At 35.8% G+C, this 24715-nt stretch overlaps 1 protein-coding gene and 1 long non-coding RNA gene across 2 annotated transcripts in view; one reads left to right on the top strand and one right to left on the bottom strand.

Annotated features, from left to right (window-relative positions):
* Window positions 1–24715, bottom strand: part of LOC117566193 (uncharacterized) — a 62331-nt gene that overhangs the window by 946 nt on the left and 36670 nt on the right. The window contains exons 2-6 of the mRNA XM_034245711.2: window positions 1656–1867; window positions 875–1010; window positions 676–809; window positions 492–614; window positions 251–422 (exon numbers count right to left, since the gene is read on the bottom strand). Coding sequence (XP_034101602.1) covers window positions 251–422; window positions 492–614; window positions 676–809; window positions 875–1010; window positions 1656–1867 — 777 coding nt within the window. The remainder of the gene's footprint in view (window positions 1–250; window positions 423–491; window positions 615–675; window positions 810–874; window positions 1011–1655; window positions 1868–24715) is intronic.
* On the top strand, window positions 12447–22720 carry LOC127565321 (uncharacterized). Its single transcript, XR_007954679.1, has 2 exons — window positions 12447–13370; window positions 22040–22720. It is a non-coding gene; the product is annotated as an uncharacterized LOC127565321 (long non-coding RNA).

Below are 24715 nucleotides of genomic sequence, written 5' to 3'. Positions count from 1 at the left end.
GCATTTGTTTTAGTTGCAAAACAATCAGGCCAAGATTTGTAAGCCTCGCCACTGTGTGTGTTGCTTTGGGTTAATTTTTAAACAAACGTTCAGCACTTTTGCAGAGACTAATGTGAGATGCTTAATCAAATAAGATATTGATTGCGAATGCGGAAGTGGAAAAATGAACCCAGCATAAATATTACACAAGCCTAAAGGTATGCTTTAAAAATGAAGACTTTCGCAAATACAATGCTGCAATCAAACTTACTTCGATCTGTCAAGAACAACTCGTTGTGCTCATCCCCATCCCCAGGCTGATCGAATGGATACATGTTCATGTCCGGCGAGCGACCTGACGCCAAAATTCGTGGTCGATCCTCTTCAATGAGTTTTTCACTCTCCTGCGCATAAATATCATGAATGCGAGCTGAGCACTTTAGCTACAAATACACAAAATAGCAAAGTACTTTCAATCAAACTGTTATTTACTCGTAATTAGACAATCTCACCTTGAGGCGTCCCTTGATAAAGTGATGAGTTGTCACCACGAAATTCAGCTCCAACACTGATGACTCAAGATGCTCAGCCAGGTGTCGTTGAATGTCATAGACACGCAAATAATTTGGTGGCACCTGCATAAACAATCATCATTAGCCTTTAATGTGAATGGAATGGGCAAAACTCGAATGTTACTTGTATATCGTTGATCCACCAGGTAAGATTCGCTGCGGGCTTTGAGTAATCCGACGAGCAGTTGCCATTGATGATATCGCCAAGGCGATAACGCGAATGAATGCCCGTTATGATGGGACGTTGTGAGGGCAGTTCTACAAAAGGATACACGTGTCAGTGGTAATCATATCTGAGCTGTGGCTGGGTAAAGGAAACTCACCGACAACCTCCATATCGGCGGTCACAATGGATGTGTCAAAGGTGGGCGCATCGGCGGAGACTTCGCAGGCGAATTTGCCGGATATTGAGGTGGGCACATTTCGCAAAAGCACATGACTGGCATTCGATTGTGTGGTCTGTGTTAATAAATGAAAATATACATATTTAAATGAACAAAGTTTTTTTTTTGTCAGCACAAAAGTATGCTACAATAAATTTATATGCAAATATTTGGTGCAACCGACTTTAGAATTTTAATGTTTCGATATTTCATAGCATACTTTTAGGCAGCACACTTTTGTTTGACCAATCAATGCGCATTAATTCTTTTGTAACCTTTTGCAGCTGTTAATTACATAATGCACTTGTGTATGTGTATGTTTGCATAAGTTACAACTACAGCCGTGTTGCAACAGCTTGAACACATTTCTGCGGTAGTTTGCCTTTTTGTGTCTCTCGCAGTGTCAGCGCAAGTCAACATTGAAAAGCAGAGGACTTTGCCTTCAAGAGAACATATGTGTGTGTGTGTGTGTGCGTGTAACAACTGCAGCAACAACAGCGACACCAAGTGAAAAGTCAAAAATGTTAATTAAAACTTTTTAACATGCATAAAACAAACATGGCGACACACACAGACGCAGATGCAGACGCAGAAGCAGAGGCAAACAGTTTATAGCTGTTATTGTTGTTGTCGTTAATACAACACAAGCAGCAGCCATTTACAATGGCAGCTCTTTCACGTTTAATCATCATCGGCATCATCATCATCATCAAGTACTCACCTCGACTTCAATTTCATTCGTTTTCGTAAATATCTTCCATGCGGGATTCTCCTTGGGCGTATAACGATAGAACTCTCTGCGGCCTCGGTACCATTTTACCGCATAGAGCGTGTCGTTCTCGATGTCATAATTGCAGATTAAGAGCGCATTATCGCCGCGCTTAACGGCCGCCGGAATGCGAACGTTAACATTGCGCAGCCCCACAGTCAGCTCTGCAACGGTAAAATATGTAAGAGAGTGTGAGTCGGAGTTGTTGTGAGTGCCAGTCAGCCAGAGAGGGAGTTTAAGAGAGCGTGTAGTTGCTGAGTTGTTGTTGTTGTTGTCACAAGGGCTTAAGCATGACAAGTTATTGTAGCTTAATTATGATACGACGCGGATTACATTTGGCTTTTTGTGCATGGGCAACGTGCAAAATCGCTTAGTTGCCGACTGAGCACTAAGCACAGGCTTTTGCCATAAACTAAATTTGTGCTTAATCAGTGTTGCTTTCCCCTTCCCCCTCTAGGCATTCATACACGGAAATAAACAGATGCCGACACAAAGCAAAAGAAAAAGTAGGTCACGATCACAAGCAGCCAAAAAAAAAAAAAAGAAAAAGAAACTTACGCACACAAATATACACACACAAGCATGCATATTTATGTAGGTGCGAGCGAGATAGCGCGCTCTACATGAGTTAAGCTGATTCAAATTTTTGGTGGCTGATCATGACCAAGTTGACAACGCCCTTGCGGCCCTGTGCGCCTGGCTGTATTTATAAAAAACTTCCTAGTAAAATTTAAAATCGAAAGTGAATTCGAAAGAGAGCACGAGCCTCATGGGTGGAGGAGGTGAGCAATCCATAAATCATAAAGCACCAACAGCAACTACATAGGAAATTGCGGTGTTGTCGCTGAACAGGGCTCCAGGAATCTTACGTAGGCAAAGTGCCCACTTAACTCATGTGGTGTTTGTAATCTGTCGCCAGGTCATTGAACTTCGACGTCGTACTAAGGGCGCCCTAGCCGAGTGTTTACGACTAGACGATACCCAGCAAAACTAGTTCAAGGGCGCCAACAAATTTATTATTCAAAACAAATTTAGGTTATATTTGCAGATAAGATAAGGTATGCATATATGTATATAAAGTAAAAAATAAAGTAAAGAATACCTCCAAAAATATTTTAAACATATTCATGTTTAGTAGAACCATATCATAAATAAATGAGTACTTTCAGCTTGCCTTTAATATACCCAGTAAATATTATAATTTCTCACAATATGAAATTAGCTAACTACAAGCTAAAATAATATTAGTAATCCATAATTACTAAGTATTTCAGTAATGATGTTTTATATTGTAGATACCCTGTAAGAATTTTTTTTTTAATTTGGCGGCTGCTTTGCCTAGTTGAAAAAAAACTCTATTCTCCATCTCTATATAAACATAGAATTGTAATTGCAATAATATTCATGAAAACTCCACATTTAATTTAATTTAATTTTAATTTTTCAATAGTGCTGTTGTATTGTGAAGTTGCAAAGACGTCTAATTATTTAAACTAATTATAAAATCTAATTATTGAAAACCTGTAAATAAATACTTAATTTACTTAAAAAATATAAATCTAATGATATTAATATTTTAACTCATTTAAATAATAATTGTTCCTAGAGTAATTTTAAAAAATCTACTGCTTATAAAAAATAAAATTTGTAAATAACTTTATATGCAAAAATCTTGTCTCATGTACTTAAAAATTAGTTAAAGATAATATTTTAATATATAATGCAATAAATAACTAAAAGCTCTAAATAATTACAAATATCTAATATTCAAATTATGATGTTTTGAGTTTTAAATTTGTTTTATTATTGTTATTATTATTTTTTATTATTTATATTTTTTTATTCTATCATGTTTTTAAATATGAGGATATTTGTATCATCTTCCATATATTGTTTCAAATTAAAATATTTTTGATACTCCGTTTATTTTATTTAATTTTGAAACAAAAACTTTTCATAAGCAAAACAAAAAAAAATGCTATACACTACAAATTTATCACTTAAGTTAAGTGCTCATGTTTTAGGTATCTGTAGATGAGTTTTATGCTACGATCGAACTATGTTATTTATAGAATCTATATAGTATATACTAGGCTCTAGCAGCGTCGAAACCGGTTTGTTTGTAGTTGTTGCTGGGCTTGAGGTCTGATCGCTGTTGCTGTTGTTGGAGCTGTGACTGGAATTGGGACTGGTAAAAAAAACAATTGGTAAGCAGCAACAGACTGTGTGTGTGTGTGAGAGGTTGTGTTGTCAGTTGTCGATTGTCCCCAAGTCGCGACTCAGTCAGTCAGCTCATTTCTGGTTAACCTTGAATGCTAATTGTTGATTCACGTTGATTTTTACGGCACTCGCGAGCACTGAACATTGTTTTTCTCGTTGTTGTCGTTGCTACTGTTGTTGTTGTTGTTTTTGTTGTACTCATATAAACATAACAATTTCATGCTGCCCCCAGAGAGCGAAGAAGGTGCCGTCTATGGATCGCTGTGCGCCGGTTCCAAATAGTACGAAAAAACTAATCACATACGCCATGCCGTACACCGGGAGCTTGTCTAGCCGGGCGGCATCGCTCACTCGCCCACCCGCAAATGCCCCCAACGCCCCCACACAAATGGACGCCACGAAATTTGCGTAAACAAAAACTATTTATTTTGCCGAAATCCATATAAAGACAGTAGCATTTTTTTTTTTTTTTTTTTTTTGCCGGCAAGCATAGAGAATTGTAGTGTCATCTGCTCTAAAGGCTCCTCAGCTATTAGTTTTAGTTCCCAGTTACTATTTAGAAACCGTTGCTGTTCTATTTTGGCCAGGCCAACAGAAGGTTTACCAACTGCCAGTGGCTCTTGCCACTTTTGCACTTTATGTCGAGACAAAAAGGAAACCTTGAATCGCAAACCTCACACACACACGAGCACACACACACACACATGATCGACGTGGACTGGAAAACCTTGGAAAACCAAAAAACGAACAACAATAATCGTCGTACTCATAAAAACGCCTATGTACACACACATTGCTACATCTGTTTATACATTCATATTAACAAACAGATGTACATACGTACATATCTGTGTGTGCGTATGTAAACAAAACTAGATGCGAAGTATGGCTGAGATAAATACAATTAACATGCTAATGGGCTATACGAAAATATAGGGTACAAATTTCCAAATATTTAGAAATGCAAACAAATTTTTTAAAGACGCGAAGTTAACCAAATAATATAGTATTATATATGTAATATTACATTATTTGGTTAATATAAAATAATATAGTATAATATTATATTATATTATTTGGTTAACTAAGATAATATTTCAATTACATATTTACATGAATATGGAATATGTTTACATTTTAATTTAGTATATTGCAAAAAAGCCAATAACTAACGACAAAAATAGTAGCTTTCTTAAAAAATTTTCATAGAACGAAATGAAATAATAACCAAAAACTATTATTAACAAAAATACTACTTCTTAAATTATTTGAAAACAACTTTATTCTTCTGCTAAAATCCAGAAAAATCCGTAACACATACATATGTTATCCCAAAAATTATCGCCAGATTTAGTTTTCAATTTTGCAATTCTTGCAAATTTTTACTTTTTATTTGTAATTATTTGATTATGTTTTGTTTACCCTTTATTTAACATAAAATAGTATAATTTATATTTAAGGCAAACTTATAAAGGATGATAAGTTATACAGTCGTTAATATTATAATTTTTATGGTTTCCAAATAATCTACTATTTTGTAAATTAATTTAATTTTTTTTAGACTCGCATTTTAAAATTGTTTCTTAAGTAAACATCTTGAAGTGTTGCTTTAATATGTTGGCAAAATCTGTCGATTACTTTCTCCAATGAAATGTGGCAATAAATCCTCTTCACAAAATATCCATAGCAACAGGCATTAAAATATTTGTGAGTGAACTTAAAAGATACAAAATTGTAAGTAGATATGTAAATTGCCATCATATAAGCAAGTTCACTCACATTCACATACATTTTATATTCACGTAATCACACACACATATTTACATATGTATTGCTTCCTTATGCTGCGTTGCTCTTCCCTTCGTTCGTTTCAATTGTTAGCGCGACAACAACAATGCGAGCACAGCAACAACATCAACAACAACAACAACAGCATAAGCACTGCTGGCAACAACAATGACGCAGAGAAACGAGGTCAGCAAGCAAGCGACGACGACGACGTCGACTTTGACGTTGACGTCGACGCACCGCGACGAAACTAAATGAAACGATGGAGTCGAGTTTCGTTGAACTGTGCGTTTTGTGCGCCTATTACTTTGTGCCTGTATATTATCGATCATGTTGAAAAAAGCGAAAGTGAAGCGAAGAAGTGAAGAAGAAGACGCACAATGGGGGGTTGCTTCACTCCGTAACAGCCAGCGGCATAGAAACCAACAACAAAAGACAAACACGCGTCCGTCTCTCTCTGTGTGTGTGTGAGTGTGTTTGTAAGCATGATAATTGTACGCACGGCTGGCCCTCAAATTGTATTGTTTGTCGTTGTTGTTGTCGTCGTTGGTATTAAAACCTTCAAGTATTCATGCAGTAAGTTGTCTGTTTGTCGCTAGGTTGCATTGCCTGCTCGCCTGTTCCATAAACAAATCAAGCTATCGATTTCTACATAAAAAACGAAAGTGATGCGATGGCTAGCCACTAGCTGCCATGGCCCTGCTGGTTTTTGGGGGCTAGGGCCCTGGCCCCGCTGTTTAACCCACTTTTTGAGCGAAGGCAACGCGATTCACTTGCATTGACCTCCGCACACACAGCACAGTCAGTCAGTCAGGTTCAATGCTCTCTGGCACTCAGCTGGAAATGGAGAAAAAGGTGAATGCCCCACAATAATGTCACGTTCAGGGACCGCCCCTGACCCAGCCCCACAATGGCCAGTGCCAACCCTCGATCGCAGCGACGACGATTGAAAGAAAAATCAGACGCTTGTTGGCTGTATCAGGCACGCAGCCGCAACAAGCAGTTGTCGCCTCAACAAATGAATCGAGTTCACTTGCTTTTTCGGCAGTTCAACGAACTCGCACATACCGAAATTTCGAAGATCGTTGACCGCAAGCAGCGGCGCATACAAAGAGCGCGAGAGCGTAACACAGAGTGGAGAGCATTGAACTGAGAGAGCGCCAGTGAATTATACTGCTGACGTCAGCAGCAACAGTTGAGTGAAAGGCAAGGCAAGCGTAAAGCGAGAACGACTGTGTGAAAGGCAATGATCAAGACAGAGAGAGACAGAGTAAACAATGACGATGGGCTGACGTTTTAATACTAGAAAGCCGATGCGACTAAGTTTACAGAGCAAACGAATTTGAACCAAATGAAGTTGTTAATATTGTTGAAATAAATACTATAACTTTTAGCAGGTTTTATTAATGCGAAAATAGTAAAATATTTATTATTCATCACAACTTTTATTATTATTTCACTTTTTAAAAATATTATTACTGCCTTACTAGGGTTAATTTAACAATCCACTCAGCTGAGCGACCTTATAGAGGCGGACATAAACTTACTAACCATCCAACTTAATAATATTTTTCTTTTCTACACGGCATTAAACATTATTTTTTTGTTTAATACGAAATCATAAACTTTTTGTAACAAGCGCACAGCAAACGCTTGAAAGTTGTTTGCCCAATGCATTTCACTCGCTCCACTCGCTTGGGTTCCCAGTGGAAATTGTTAATGTGGCATTGGGAGGCGGGCGTAAAGCCCACACGAGGTTGCCTGCTGATAAGCGTTTCAGTAGCACACGCTCAGCAATATTGCTGTGAGTGCGAGTGTGTTCACATTACTGTGCACTCGTGAATTGTGTGGATAGTAATGTGAGTTTGAATATAAAGAGAATATATTCCATCGACCTGAAACCACTTTGTGTAGAGATTCTTTGATTTTATATTTGTACTTGGGAAATGAATCTGAATATTGTATTATGTGATCAAATCAGCTGAGCACTTTCGATTTCATTCGATCCACAGTGGGCCATTTGAATGGGGCGCATTTATCCAAATTCCCAGGCGGACAGTTTTTAAGTGGACGTGTTTGTATCTGTCTCCACTCTGTCAAGTTTTTGGATAAACGTGATTTTTATGCGGTATTGTACACTTGAAGAAATCTTAAAGTTACAAATAAAACTACAGCAAATTAGTTCATATTATGTAAAAACAAATTACCTCTGAACTAATTAGTTAATTTCGGTTTTCAATAATAAAAATAACTTTAAAATATTATAATAAGTTGTCAAATTATTTATATAGCAACAAGGTGTACATTTTATTGAGTAAGGTTTCTTGAAAATATTTTTTTACCACAAAAACAAATAATACTAAACGGTATATTAAAAACACAATTTATGCTTTTACGATTATTGTTCAAAATTAAATAACCACATTATTTAATTTTAAAATGAAATAAAAAAATATAATTATTATCTCGCAGTGTATGAGGCGTTATTTAAAACGAATATATTCAAAGCTCAGCGAGGAATTTTAAATGAGCGAATAAACAAATTAAAGCAGCACCACAGAAAGATAAACACACAAGTGTACACACACACACATGCACATACGTAACACGCGCACTTACACACACACACATTCATGCAATACGTTGGGCCAACTACGGACTTTATCGTTGAGTCGTTGCGACACTTTTGTTGCGTCGCCGTAGTATGGGGAATTGTTTCTCTTCAAAGCTGTACGCCTATTCGAATTAGTACAAAATAATACCGTATTTCCTAGAGTTTTACGGATTTACCGTTACGCCGTAGCAAGCATAGAAACAACGCTATGCTGAGGGCAAGCAAACGCAACAACAAAGGCGTGGAGAGCGAATTAGAGAGCACCAAAGAGCCTAAGAAAAAGAGAGCGACAAAGTGAAGAGAGTGCTTTTTGGTTTTTCTGTTGCAGTTTACATTTCTGTGGGCCGCGTAGAGGATTATGGGAAACAAGAAGACGCAGACGAGTTGGGCGTGTGTGTGAACAAAAAAGATCTTCAGCCGCAATATAAACAAAATAAATCAACAGGGCATGAGTGTGCGCTCTTTATAAATATTTTTATTTTGTTTATAAAATTTAACCAACGGAGAGCGTAAAAAAGTTTAAAACATTTTAAATAGTTTGCTAATTGAACAGGCGAGCAGCAAAAGAGACACGACACGTGCGTCAAGACAACAAATTCGTGTTTGTTTGTGTATTCTGTCTGTGTGTGTGTGTTTTTTGTTTTTGTTTTTTTTTTTGGTAAAAGTTACGCGCTGGCATTGACGCTTGCTGAGCAGCAGCTGATAAGCAAGCGTTGGCGGGGCGACGGTGGCGACGTCAGCAGCGACGTCCACAAAACGATCGACACAATCGAAGCATTTCTGTGACTCACGACAGCAGCGAAAGTCGGTCAACGACGAGCGACGACTCGTAGTGAAAGAGAAGAAAAAATCAAATATATACATATGTACGTATTCACATACATACGCATGTATGCGTATATGTAGATAAGTATGTACAATAAAGCATGATGAGCAGCTGCGGCCGGAGTCTTCAATGGACAATGCATGATTTTTCGAAAGGCATGCAAAAGAAAGTTCGCAAAGATAAGCTTGGAATCAAAAGAACTTTCGTTCACTTGACTTTGTTATCGAACTTATTGCACTGTTGTGTGGAAGAATTGATTGATTGATTATGTGATAAAAAAAATATTTGTTTGTTCTTTTAATATATGTGCCATTGACTATTATATCAATGTTTTAATCTTAATCTTTGTTCGATATAAAGTTAGAAAAATCCTTGATTTTATTGCTTAATTTTTTCGTTATATTTATGTATATTATTATACCCGCTACCCATAGGGTAGAAGGGTACGAGTATTATAATTTTGTGCCGACAGTAAATGTATGTAACAGGTAGAAGGAAAAATCTCCAACCCTATAAAGTATATATATTCTTGATCAGCGTCAACAGCTGAGACGATCTAGCCATGTCCGTCTGTCCGTCTGTGTGTCTGTCCGTCTGTCCGTATGAACACCTAGATCTCAGAGACTATAAGAGATAGAGCTATAATTTTTTTCGAAAGCATTTTTTATGTTTGCACGCAGATCAAGTTTGTTTCAAATTTTTGCCACGCCCACTTCCGCCCCTGCAAATCAAACAAATCGAATAACAAGCGTAATTTTAAATCTAGAGTTGCAAATTGTGGTATATATAATAATAACTATAGTAGTTATGATTCCTGAAAATTTGGTTGCGATCAGATAAAAATTGTGGAAGTTATTAAAGAAATACTTTTGTATGGGCAAAAACACCTACTTACTATGGGTCTGAGTTGCTTTGGCCGACAATCTGGTAAATTGTGCCGTCTATTTTGAATGGTGTACTTTATCGATATACCAAACATATCAGTTGGTATATTTTTAGTATTTTTAAGTATTTTCGGTATATTTTGAAAATGATACCTCAATATTTTGCCTTTATTGAAAATGGGTAGCGGGTATCTCACAGTCGACCACACTCGACTGTAGCTTTCTAACTTGTTTTCATTAATATAATATTAGGTATTTATTGAATTTTTAATTTAATTCTAAATCTTGAATAATAAATGTGGGAATGGGTCTGGCAACGCCAATCTATCCCCTATCGATGATATGAAGAAAGGAGTTTCGATGATATGAATATAGGAGTATCGATTGAGAAGGAGTATCGATTGAGAAGGAAGTCGATACAAGAGACTTGGAAGATGACTTTGGTGACGACGACGAGAAAAGCAAGACGTGCTAACGACGACCGCGACGTATATTTTTAAATAATTAAATTAATAAATAAACTAAATATCATAATAATTAAGGATTAAACTTATGAAATAATAAATAAACATAATCATAAAACCAATCCCACATATATTGGGGGCTCAACCTAAAAAAAAAAAAAAAAAAAAAAGCCAAATGAAGTATTTCACAATGTGGTGTAATGTGTGCAAATTGAACTATTTCACAATGGTGTGCAAAGTTGCGTAAACGTTTACAAGCGTGTGTCCGACATACATTTACGAATACATAAAAAATCGTGAACATTGAGAAACATTCTGGTGAAATTCGAAAAAATGTCGCGACTTGGTGAATTTGAAGAGGTATGCAAAAATTTGCGAATTGCAAAAAGAAAGAATATTAGTTTGCTGCATAAATTTGTGTTTGAAAGTGAAGGAGATCGTAAAAATCGTGAACGCTTACGTGAATTTAAAGGATTTGAATATGATGAAACTAGCCAAGAATACAAGGAGAAAATAAATTTCGTTGCTGCAAATCTAACAGACGGTGATCTTGTTATAATCTGCCATTTGCTTGACATACGTCATAATGTGAACGATTTAGCAAATCACATATTCTCGAATATGCGAAGGGGACAACTGCTTGATGCCGATGCTAAACAAGAAGAAGATGACGATGATGATGATTTTGACGCTAACGATGTAGCTGACGAATTAAACGAAGTGCACATAGACGATGTGAACAACGTTAACGACGAAAGTGTGAGTCTGGCAGGTAGTGACGAGAGATATAGAACAGCAGAAATACCGAGTGCTCGTGAAAAAGAAAATAGAAGCAAACCAACTACAGCTAATTCGACAGTAATGGAAAGAAATATTGAGTTCGCTGCCGTAGGCAATGGGAACGTGCTAAGATTCGCTCTTAATTTTCGAGATATCGAGGATTCAATTCGTTTGTTCAGTGGCGACGATACATTATCAATCGAAGTGTGGATTAATGATTTTGAAGATATGGCTTCTATAATGCAGTGGGACAGCTTACATAAGTTTATATTTGCAAAACGATCTCTTAGAGGTTTGGCTCGTATGTTTGTATTAAGTGAGCGTGGCATATCAACGTGGCAAGCATTAAAACAAGCACTTCTTAGTGAATTCAAAAAGACAACGAATAGTGCAGAACTTCACAAACAGATGAGTGAAAGAAAAATGAAACGAAGTGAAAGTGTCTTAGAGTACTTACTGATAATGAAGGAACTAGCAACGCGTGGAAATATAGATGATGAAGCTATTATGCAATACGTGATAGATGGTATAAGTGATCGAAGTGTTAATAAATCTATATTATATAATGCCCGAGATATCAAAGAGTTCAAAGAAAAACTAAAAGCGTACGAAAAAATAAAGGGAAAAGTGAACTATGTGGAAAACGATGATCATTCAAAAAATACAAATAAAAAAGAACAGTGGAGTGACGCAAAGGAAAAATATGACGACAAAGATAATAATAATAACGCTATAAAATGCTATAATTGTGGCGGCAAGGGACATGTTGTAATGGTCGCAAATAAAAAAATTGGGCGTAAAATCTCTTTCTTTTTGAGATTTTAAATTTGCCGCGCAAAGTTAGCGAAGACACAAACCATGACACGATAAAGGGACAATACACCTCTGCAAATTAAATTTCCTCTCCGTGGTGAATTGTCTAGCGAAAGATCGTAGGAGAAGGAGACGAGCTTTGTCACTTTGGCAACGACAGCTCTCATTCTTTTCTTATTGGACTACGATCAGAGACGGATGCATTCTTGGTTGATGGTGTTTTTAATAAAACAAATATAAAACACATGCATCACCAGAATATAAAAGACAAACATAATCTGTCATTATCATCAGCATCCATCGATGCTTCTTTGCTTTGAGCAAAGAAAAGAATCCAGCTCGTTACGCTTGCTACGCAAAGGTAATTATTTCTAGGAAATAATGAAATTTTACATTGGTCCTAACTTCGTATTTTTTCTCATATGTAGATTGTGAACATTCGTCTAAGCCGTCATTATTTTCTATTAAATAATACGGATAGACAAAATTCTACACCTATAGTGGATTTGAATTCCACAATTCCGGCGCATGTTAGTCAGCGGAGGCCGACTATTTCGTGCCGGAAGCCTTTTATATTTCTGGTCTGCCGCCTGCAGAACCAAAAAAAACAACAACAGTGAAGTGCAGTGCATCTCTGGGCAGATCACTCTTGCACCACTGTGCCGAGCCGCGCAAGGCTCTTGTACCAGAATCGTCACTTCTCTCGTTTGCCGCTTCTATCGTTCGCCGTCTCCACTCAGCAGCAGCAGCATCAGCAGCAGTGCAGTGCCAGTGCCAGTGCTAGTGAAGATGTGTAGTGCAAGTTTGTGAATAATAGTATGACAAAAATAAGTTTGTTAAAATTAAAAGGTCATACAATAGTTGTACACAGAGGCAATAAGAAAAGGGGTAAAAGCCCAAATAAAAAGCAAAAAAGATTTGCATTTGCCGTCAATTAATATATTGACAACAACAATTTAGTTGCCATACATATAAAATAATAAGTAACGAAAAAGATAACGAAAAGTAAAGAGAAATATCAATTGTAATTTGGCACTTATTTTTTTTTTGCGCTATTTTTTTTGGTTTGCTTTGCTTTGTTTACCATTATTGCCCTAGGCCTTAAAGGGTATATCCAACGTGAAACACAATAATTCAAAAAAATATATAAATAAATAAATAATGCAAATATAATCTCATACATAATAACAAGCCACAATAAAACCCTGTGCAAAACAATAATAATTATGTCAATGTGTGTGTATGTGAACAACCAAACAAAAGTATATACCTTTTAAGGTATATAAACAATCATTATTACCATTATCATTAAAATCATTATCATCATCAACATCATCATCACCAACAGCAACAACATCATGAAGGCCTTCGTCGTGGAGTTCTGTCGGGTAAGTTTTAAGTCCGAGTGTCCGAAATAAAAAAATACATAAAAGAAGTTTTATAACATAAATATTCGTACATATGTAATTACATACATACATACATACATATGTTGGTGCCTGTTCGGCCACGCAGCAGCTGCCCACAGTTTTGCTTGCATTGTGTTTTTTTATACTTCTTCGCAGTTGCGAAAGCTTCAAACAGCATATGAGCTGTCGGCTGATACCCTAACTTTTGGGTCAGGCCTATACCTTTTTAGTACTGATTTGCTTCCACTTGTATTGTCACTATTATTATTGTTTGTTGGTACAGCACAGTGGTTTGAACATGATTTACAAATAAATTAATAAAAAGTCAATATTAATTTTGGATAAATAAAATATAAAAAGTAAATATAAATAAAATAATAACAATTAAAAATAAAATAATAAAACTTATAAATAAAATAAATAAAAATTAAATAATAAATATGATTCAATAATAAATACAATAAAATAAATATTAAACATGAGTAAAAATATTAAACCAAAAATAAAAATAAATTCAATACAATTTTTTTTGTTTAAATATGATTAAAATATTGCAAAATAATTAACTTTAAAAAAAAAATCAATAAATAAAAATTATAAAAGTGGTTGAGATATTAAAAATCAATAAATAAAAAAAAATAAATATCTACAATAATTAAATAAAAAAAAAAATGTTTCACAATAAAATTAAAATCAAATAAAGTTTAAAAATAAAAAAAAAAAAAAAAAAAAAACGATTGGAGAAGAAAATAAAGATTTTAAAGTAAAAATAGTAAATTTAATAGAAAAACCTCATGTTTGCTAAAGCGCGCATCCAAAAATAGTTGCCAAAATTTGTTTGCTTATGAATTATTGATTGTTTATTAAATATTATTAGTCATTACATCTGCTTCTTTTTTAGTTATTATTGTAAATGAGTAGTAGCCGTTGCTAATAAAAAAAGAATATTGTATTGGATTAAAATAACTGCCCTATAAAGAAAATTATGGAAATAATTATATCGTCATAATTCTAATTAATTTTGAACAAATGGTTTTGTTTTTGGTTATAAATAAATACTGATGTTAACTTTGAGTCATTGGACTTTAATAATGAAATTCTAGATTTTGTTCTGAGACATGGGAGCATAAAATAAAGGGGAGTTGTAATAGTTTTGGGGTCATAAAAACGTTTCTTCTTATGACCATGGTTGGGTGGGTATAGACCAGGGTGTGGCAGTTAACATCTTATAAGACCACCCCTGCTTTTCTTAAATTTTGTCCGAATTTCAACAGTGTGCCTGCATTTGTTTTGTTTATTAGATATTGGTAGTACTCCGATCGAGTTGTATTGTAGATTCGAGTCGGGTTAGATTATTGACAAGAGGATCGACTCATGTGTTTTTTTTTTTTTTTGAATCAGGAGGGACTCTATAATAATAAAGTTTTCGTGGCTTCGTGTAAAGTATAGCAAAAACCCACCCCACAATCCCGAAAGAGCTAAGGGTTCAATGGGTCCCGCTCCGCTATATGCTTGCACGCGAGATGGTTGTGAATGATATTTGCAACCGTCTTCTCACATCCGGGGCTGACTATTCTTAGGAATTTTTTGGCGCTCAATCGTGGGTCTAGCAACGCCATCATAAATGGTTGGCTAACCCAATGTGAGACTGGCAACGTCACATAAATTTTTGGCGCCCAACGTGGGGCAGCAACAACTTTAGCATCGTGAAACTTGTAACAGCATCGGAAGATCCGATACAGGTTGTTGTTGGCCTACTTTGATGGAAGTAGGGCAGAAGGAGTAAAGTGTCTTCGATTCTGGACTTTGACTAATCTTACGTATGTGAAATTACTCGACCGAATCGCACTTTGCATCTCTTAAGGATTATCTTGTGTAATTCTGTTATCGATTATCGAGAGCCTTACATCCTTCAATACCAAGCTCGTTTGTTTTCGCTAGGTCTTATAAATTGTTGGAGCAATTTAAGTAATACCTCTTTATACATTTTCGGAATTCGAATATTTGAATCTTTGAATATTATCGACCAAAATTATCGGTATTGAGATTGCTTAATAGTTCAAATAATTTATTAGTTTCTAGTAACTTTTGCTCTTTTTTGGTATCGCATTGATGAAGATCGATTGTAACTCCGCTTTCTTCTGGAATACAATAGTATATGCATAGGCGTATCGTTGTCCGAAGAATACGAAGAAGCCTTCGATGTAATCAGGTATCAAAAATGACAAAGTTTAGTTTCAATAGCCCATATTAATAATCCTCCACTGTTGAGTCGGAACAAAGTTTAAACTCCTTTTTATTTATGTCTCCCAAAAATGTCGATGGAAATCTAAATTTGAAATATGCCCGTTACACGTAGTTTTGAAGAACCTCAGCCACTGCCACCAGCAGAAGCGGCTGAAAATATTTGTCTTATTTGCAGTGAACACATGTCGCATACACAACCTTGTGCGATAACTAATTGTGGTCATGTGTTTCACAAAAATTGTCTAGAAAATCGAATCAAAAGTATTAAAGAGTGTCCAAGTTGTTTGAAAAAGGTTAGTCATAACGAATGGAAAGTGGTTGTAGGAAATCATTCGCCTAATGCCAAACAGCAATCGCAATTGTCTACGCAACCAAATCAACCCGTAATCTCGCAAATCGTTACACGTTCATTGCAACGTCAATTTGACGCCGCGCAAGCGTTGTCGGCTGCCGATGAAGAAGCGAGAAGTAATATCGATCACAGTACAAGTACTGAGAGGAATTCTCCACTTCGTAGTACGCCCAACAATCAGGGGGCCAGACCAAAAGTGCCTGCTTACGAAAGAGGAAATGCACCTAGAAGAAGAGGAAGACCATTTAGACCAGTACAGCCTTCGAGGCCAAATAATGGTCGTCGTAATATACAAACTCCAGAACCAGATATAGAATCAATCGTAAGAGAAACGGTGAGTCGAGTAATCGCTTCTATGAATAGTTCAGGTTTGATAGTAGCAACTGCAGCAGCAGCAGATCAAACCGTGGAAGGGTTATCGTCCAGCCAGAGAAGCTCACGTAACACCAATTTGGGTCCATTATTGACTACACATAAAATTGCTGATATGTTACAAAAGTGGGGTGTTCGTTTTGATGGTTCGTCGGAAGGTTTATCGGTTGAAGGATTTTTGTATAGAGTGAACATTCTCACTCGAGAAAACTTAAACAATGATTTTCAATTATTGAACAAACATATTCACTTATTACTGAATGGAAAAGCCAGTAGTTGGTTTTGGCGTTTCCATCGAAGAGTTCAAACCTTCACTTGGGAAGAGTTTTGTGAAGAGTTAAGAGAGCAATATCGCGAGAGCCGTTCTGTCACTGAACTTCGAGAACAGATAAGAGCTCGTAAACAAAAAGTTGGCGAATCTTTTGATTCGTTTTATGAAAACATATGTAAGCTTATGGATAAGTTGTCGGTCAGTTTTCCAGAAGACGAATTCGTGGAAATGATTCAAGGTAATCTGCTAACAGATATGAAAGACAGGTTATTGTTTGAGAAAGTCTCTTCTATATCCGCTTTACGTCGTCTGGTACAAAAACGCGAAAATTTTCTACAGGAAGTTGGAAAAAATCGATCAGTATCTTTTAAGGCCAAAGAAACTTCTCGAGTTTATGCTGTTGAAGAAACTGCTCCCGAAGAAGAGTCTAGTTCTGAGGTCGAGGCAGAGATAGCTGAATTAAAGCGAGGAACTGCTTCTAAATTAGTTTGTTGGAACTGTGAAATCCCCGGACACATCTGGGAGAATTGCTTAAATGAGCGTAGAGTTTTTTGTTACGGATGCGGTACTCCTCAGGTATACAAGCCGAATTGTCAAACCTGTAAACAGAGGTCGGAAAACCGTCAATCCGGGGCATTCAATGCAGGAAGGATGTCCCGACAGTAGAGATAGGTAATAAAATAGAACCTAAGATTAGAGAAAATGAAGGATACATCGGTGATGAACGCACGATGTTAAGATTTTTACCTTACCATGAAAGATTAAGGAATTATAATTTAGTAAGAGATAGAATTTTTAGAACACATTTAGTTAAGAGCCGTCGTAATACCTTACGTATGCGAAAATATTATAGAAAAATAAAGAAACAAAAGAAACTGGTTATCTCAACAGTTTTTCAAAATGAGTCGGATCGACGTAGTTACGCGAAAGTCGCGTTCCTAACTTTTAGCGAATTTGGTTTGCTCGACACCGGAGCCAACATTAGTTGCATTGGATCGTCGCTAGCATTAGAAAATTTTTCTGATTTACCAAATTTTAAACCCATTAAATCGCAAGTGCGTACCGCCGATGCCAAACCACATCAGGTACTCGGAATTCTGAGAGTGAGCATGCAATATAAGAAGCAGCAAGAAGATATTGACTTGTATGTCATACCTTCTATAGCTCAGCGATTAATTCTTGGCATAGATTTTTGGCGTATTTTTGCATTAGCACCTGGAATTATTAGCTCTATTTCTGAAGAAGAAACTGAAAATATCGAATTTGAAGATCACTATCCATTGTCCGAATTACAATCTCGTCAACTGGAAGCGGTCAAAGCATTATTTCCGAATTTCGAAAAGCAAGGTCTCGGACGAACTGCGTTAATTAAACATCATATAGATATTTCTGATGCTAAAGCGGTGAAGCAACGAAACTATCCAATTAGTCCAGCTGTAGAGAAGTTGATGTACAAAGAGATTGATCGTATGTTAGAGCTAGGAGTCATTGAACCGTCACAGTCAGCATGGAGCTCACCTATTCGTCTTGTGGTGAAACCAAATAAGGTCCGATTATGTCTTGATGCGCGAAAACTTAACGAAGTAACGAAAAAGGATGCTTATCCCCTACAGAGCATTGAAGGAATATTTTCTCGTTTACCAAAAGCTAACTTAATTACGAAGTTGGATCTTAAAGACGCTTATTGGCAAATTGAGTTGTCTGATGAAGCCAAACCGTTAACAGCTTTTACTGTTCCCGGTCGTTCGCTGTTTCAGTTTACCGTCATGCCTTTTGGGTTATGTAATGCTCCATCCACAATGTGTCGATTGATGGATGACTTAATTCCACCAGACTTACGTTATTGTGTTTTTGGTTATCTTGATGACTTATGTATTGTCTCAGGAGATTTTGAGTCACATTTGGCAGTATTAGTGCGTATAGCTGATCAATTTAAAAAGGCTAATCTCACATTAAATATTTCAAAAAGCAAATTTTGTGTTACAACAGTAAACTATTTAGGATACGTTATTGGAAGCGATGGAATTTCTCCAGATCCAGAGAAAATATCCTGTGTCCAAAATTGGCCCACACCCAAAAACTTAAAACAAGTACGAGGTTTCCTTGGAGTTTGCGGATGGTACCGACGCTTCATACAAAATTTTGCGGAAATTACCTTTCCCATCACTGAAGTGTTGTCCACTAAGAAAACTTTTAATTGGACCCCGGCAGCTCAGTCTGCAATGGATACGTTAAAAAATCTTTTAACATCAGCCCCGGTTTTACAAAATGCCGATTTTAGTCGGAAATTTTATGTGCATTGCGATGCTAGTGACTATGGAATTGGAGCGGTGCTCATTCAACTGTCAACTTCTGGAGAAGAAAAGCCTATAGCATACATGTCAAAGAAATTATCTAAATCTCAGCGTAACTATAGTGTCACGGAACGAGAATGTTTAGCCGTCATTTTAGCAGTAGAGAAATTCAGATGTTACCTTGAATTACAGCCCTTTGAGATAATCACTGATCATTCTAGCCTCGTCTGGCTTATGAGACAGCAAAATGTATCTGGTCGATTAGCTCGTTGGATTTTTCGATTACAGGCTTTTAAATTCACAATTTCTCATCGGAAAGGAAAAGATCATATTATTCCTGACGCGTTGTCACGGATAGGTGAAGGTGATATAGATAGTTTAGAACTTGTGGGACCGGAAATCGATTTAGAATCGTCAGCGTTTCTCGAACCTGATTATCTAGATCTAAGATTGAAAGTTGAATCTCATGGTGAAAAATTTCCAGATCTTAAAGTTGTAGACAAATTCGTATACATACGAACGGAGCCATCAACAGGAGATAATCTTCAAGATTCTCATTGTTGGAAGCTTTGGGTACCGGAGAGACTGCGAGAAGCTGTGATTTGTCAAGCACATGATAGTCTAAGCTCTGCACATGGTGGAATGCAAAAGACGATCGAAAGAGTGCGTCGTAATTTATTTTGGCCAGGTTTATCAAAAGACATTAGAGACTATATTAGGCAGTGTGATATGTGTAAGCAAACTAAAGCTCCAAATATGACACTACGTCCGCCTATGGGAGAGCAAAGCGTCTCTAGTCGACCATTTCAAAAGCTTTATATAGATATCTTGGGTCCTTATCCACGAAGTCGCAAAGGAAACATTGGTTTACTAATAGTTCTTGACCATTTTAGTCGCTACCATTGGCTATGTCCATTGAAAAAGTTCACTACGTCGTTAATAACTGAGTTTTTGTCACAAAGGATCTTTGCCGAATTTGGAGTTCCTGAAATTATAGTATCAGATAATGGTTCACAATTTAAATCAAACGAATTTGAAGCGTTTATGACAAAATTCGGTATTCGTCATGTTTTTACTGCATTATATTCGCCTCAGAGCAATGCAGCGGAGCGAGTGAATCGTTCCTTATTAGCCGCTATTCGTGCTTATCTTAAGTCGGATCAAACTGAATGGGATATGTATTTGCCAAGTATTTCATCTGCCTTACGTTCGTCGCTTCATCAATCCATAGGTTGTTCCCCTTACAAAGCATTATTTGGCGTAAATATGATTAATCACGGAGATGATTACAAGCTCTTAAAAAAATTGTCCTTGCTGGAGGAGTCTCCATATTTAGAAAGAGGTGATCAATTAGCTTTGTTGCGAGAAGACATTAAGAAAAGTAGTAGAGAAGCCTACGAGCGTAACGCCAGACAATACAATCTTCGATCCAATCCTGTCATTTATAAAGAAGGCCAAGAAGTATTTAAACGGAATTTCCATCTTAGTGATTTCAGTCAGAATTATAATAAAAAGCTAGGACATCAGTTCTCAAAATGTCGGATAAAGAAGAAAATTGGTAATTCTTTTTATCTATTGGAAAATCTACAAGGTAGAGAATTAGGAGTGTATCATGCGAAAGATATTCGAGTCTAATTCCCATCTAATCTGCCTTTGTATGACTCGTGAGATTATCTGGTGGGTGTAATGGTCGCAAATAAAAAAATTGGGCGTAAAATCTCTTTCTTTTTGAGATTTTAAATTTGCCGCGCAAAGTTAGCGAAGACACAAACCATGGCACGATAAAGGGACAATACACCTCTGCAAATTAAATTTCTTCTCCGTGGTGAATTGTCTAGCGAAAGATCGTAGGAGAAGGAGACGAGCTTTGTCACTTTGGCAACGACAGCTCTCATTCTTTTCTTATTGGACTACGATCAGAGACGGATGCATTCTTGGTTGATGGTGTTTTTTAAAACAAATATAAAACACATGCATCACCAGAATAAAAAGACAAACATAATCTGTCATTATCATCAGCATCCATCGATGCTTCTTTGCTTTGAGCAAAGAAAAGACACCAGCTCGTTACGCTTGCTACGCAAAGGTAATTATTTCTATGAAATAATGAAATTTTACATTGGTCCTAACTTCGTATTTTTTCTCATATGTAGATTGTGAAAATTCGTCTAAGCCGTCATTATTTTCTATTAAATAATACGGATAGACAAAATTCTACACCTATAGTGGATTTGAATTCCACAATTCCGGCGCATGTTAGTCAGCGGAGGCCGACTATTTCGTGCCGGAAGCCTTTTTATATTTCTGGTCTGCCGCCTGCAGAACCAAAAAGCAACAACAGTGAAGTGCAGTGCATCTCTGGGCAGATCACTCTTGCACCACTGTGCCGAGCCGCGCAAGGCTCTTGTACCAGAATCGTCACTTCTCTCGTTTGCCGCTTCTATCGTTCGCCGTCTCCACTCAGCAGCAGCAGCATCAGCAGCAGTGCAGTGCCAGTGCCAGTGCTAGTGAAGATGTGTAGTGCAAGTTTGTGAATAATAGTATGACAAAAATAAGTTTGTTAAAATTAAAAGGTCATACAATAGTTGTACACAGAGGCAATAAGAAAAGGGGTAAAAGCCCAAATAAAAAGCAACAAGATTTGCATTTGCCGTCAATTAATATATTGACAACAACAATTTAGTTGCCATACATATAAAATAATAAGTAACGAAAAAGATAACGAAAAGTAAAGAGAAATATCAATTGTAATTTGGCACTTATTTTTTTTTGCGCTATTTTTTTTTGGTTTGCTTTGCTTTGTTTACCATTATTGCCCTAGGCCTTAAAGGGTATATCCAACGTGAAACACAATAATTCAAAAAAAATATATAAATAAATAAATAATGCAAATATAATCTCATACATAATAACAAGCCACCATAAAACCCTGTGCAAAACAATAATAATTATGACAATGTGTGTGTATGTGAACAACCAAACAAAAGTATATACCTTTTAAGGTATATAAACAATCATTATTATCATCATCATTAAAATCATTATCATCATCAACATCATCATCACCAACAGCAACAACATCATGAAGGCCTTCGTCGTGGAGTTCTGTCGGGTAAGTTTTAAGTCCGAGTGTCCGAAATAAAAAAATACATAAAAGAAGTTTTATAACATAAATATTCGTACATATGTAATTACATACATACATACATACATATGTTGGTGCCTGTTCGGCCACGCAGCAGCTGCCCACAGTTTTGCTTGCATTGTATTTTTTCATACTTCTTCGCAGTTGCGAAAGCTTCAAACAGCATATGAGCTGTCGGCTGATACCCTAACTTTTGGGTCAGGCCTATACCTTTTTAGTACTGATTTGCTTCCACTTGTATTGTCACTATTATTATTGTTTGTTGGTACAGCACAGTGGTTTGAACATGATTTACAAATAAATTAATAAAAAGTCAATATTAATTTTGGATAAATAAAATATAAAAAGTAAATATAAATAAAATAATAACAATTAAAAATAAAATAATAAAACTTATAAATAAAATAAATAAAAATTAAATAATAAATATGATTCAATAATAAATACAATAAAATAAATATTAAACATGAGTAAAAATATTAAACCAAAAATAAAAATAAATTCAATACAATTTTTTTTTGTTTAAATATGATTAAAATATTGCCAAATAATTAAATTAAAAAAAAAAAAAAAAAATTAAATCAATAAATAAAAATTATAAAAGTGGTTGAGATATTAAAAATCAATAAATAAAAAAAAATAAATATCACAATAATTAAATAAAAAAAAAAAATGTTTCACAATAAAATTAAAATCAAATAAATTTTAAAAAAAAAAAAAAAAAAAAAAAAAAAAACGATTGGAGAAGAAAATAAAGATTTTAAAGTAAAAATAGTAAATTTAATATAAAAACCTCATGTTTGCTAAAGCGCGCATCCAAAAATAGTTGCCAAAATTTGTTTGCTTATGAATTATTGATTGTTTATTAAATATTATTAGTCATCACATCTGCTTCTTTTTTAGTTATTATTGTAAATGAGTAGTGGCCGTTGCTAATAAAAAAAGAATATTGTATTGGATTATAATAACTGCCCTATAAAGAAAATTATGGAAATAATTATATCGTCATAATTCTAATTAATTTTGAACAAATGGTTTTGTTTTTGGTTATAAATAAATACTGATGTTAACTTTGAGTCATTGAACTTTAATAATGAAATTCTAGATTTTGTTCTGAGACATGGGAACATAAAATAAAGGGGGAGTTGTAATAGTTTTGGGGTCATAAAAACGTTTCATCTTATGACCATGGTTGGGTGGGTATAGACCAGGGTGTGGCAGTTAACATCTTATAAGACCACCCCTGCTTTTCTTAAATTTTGTCCGAATTTCAACAGTGTGCCTGCATTTGTTTTGTTTATTAGATATTGGTAGTACTCCGATCGAGTTGTATTGTAGATTCGAGTCGGGTTAGATTATTGACAAGAGGATCGACTCATGTGTTTGTTTTTTTTTTTTGAATCAGGAGGGACTCTATAATAATAAAGTTTTCGTGGCTTCGTGTAAAGTATAGCAAAAACCCACCCCACAATCCCGAAAGAGCTAAGGGTTCAATGGGTCCCGCTCCGCTATATGCTTGCACGCGAGATGGTTGTGAATGATATTTGCAACCGTCTCCTCACATCCGGGGCTGACTATTCTTAGGAATTTTTTGGCGCTCAATCGTGGGTCTAGCAACGCCATCATAAATGGTTGGCTAACCCAATGTGAGACTGGCAACGTCACAATGTTTCCGAGAATTGCGATCATAAGAGTAAAGGCAAGAGATGCTTTAATTGCAGAAGCTTTGGTCACATTTCGAAAGATTGTCAAAATAATAATAACAAAGCCGAAAGTGAGAGTAAACCTAATATGCGAAAAATTGTGGACGAAGATTCAGTGATGTACAAACGAGTGAGAGTTCAAGATAAGAATTTCGTAGCCTTCTTTGATTCGGGAAGCAAGTATAATATCATGAATGACGTTTCGTACAAAAGTTTGAACAGTTCAGTCTTAAATAAAGTGAATATTTATTTAACGGGTTTCGGATCTAAAAATAAAATAAAACCAATCGGATCGTTTAAAGAAAAACTATTAATTGACGGTGAAGAATATGAGACAGAATTTCTGGTGGTTACCGCAGAAATACTTCCCAACGAAATAGTTTTAGGTGAAACTTTTGCTAAAAATGCCGAAATAATTATAAAACCAGATGGCTTAACAGTTCGAAAAGTCAATAATAACTCCAATAACGATAACAATGAGGACGATGAGGATGATGAAGATAATAATGACGAGGACGACAACGATGAAGATGACGACGATAATAACAATGACGATGATGAAAATGACGAGAACGGCGACGATAACTATAATGAAGACGATGACGATAATAAAGATGACGATGATGAGAACGATGACGAAGAAGATAATAATGATGAACACGAGGACGATGAAGAAAATGATGATGAAGTCGATGACGTCGAAAATGGTGATAAAAATATTGACGATGGCGATGAAGAAGATGAGGACAATGACGATAACGATGACGACAATAACGATGATGATGACAATAATAATGAAGACGAAGATGAAGATAATGATGACGAATATG

The sequence above is a fragment of the Drosophila albomicans genome, chromosome 2L (genome assembly GCF_009650485.2).
Source record: "Drosophila albomicans strain 15112-1751.03 chromosome 2L, ASM965048v2, whole genome shotgun sequence".
Taxonomy (NCBI): domain Eukaryota; kingdom Metazoa; phylum Arthropoda; class Insecta; order Diptera; family Drosophilidae; genus Drosophila; species Drosophila albomicans.
Note: the sequence above shows the minus strand (reverse complement) of the source record. Positions and strands in the feature narration are given on the sequence as shown.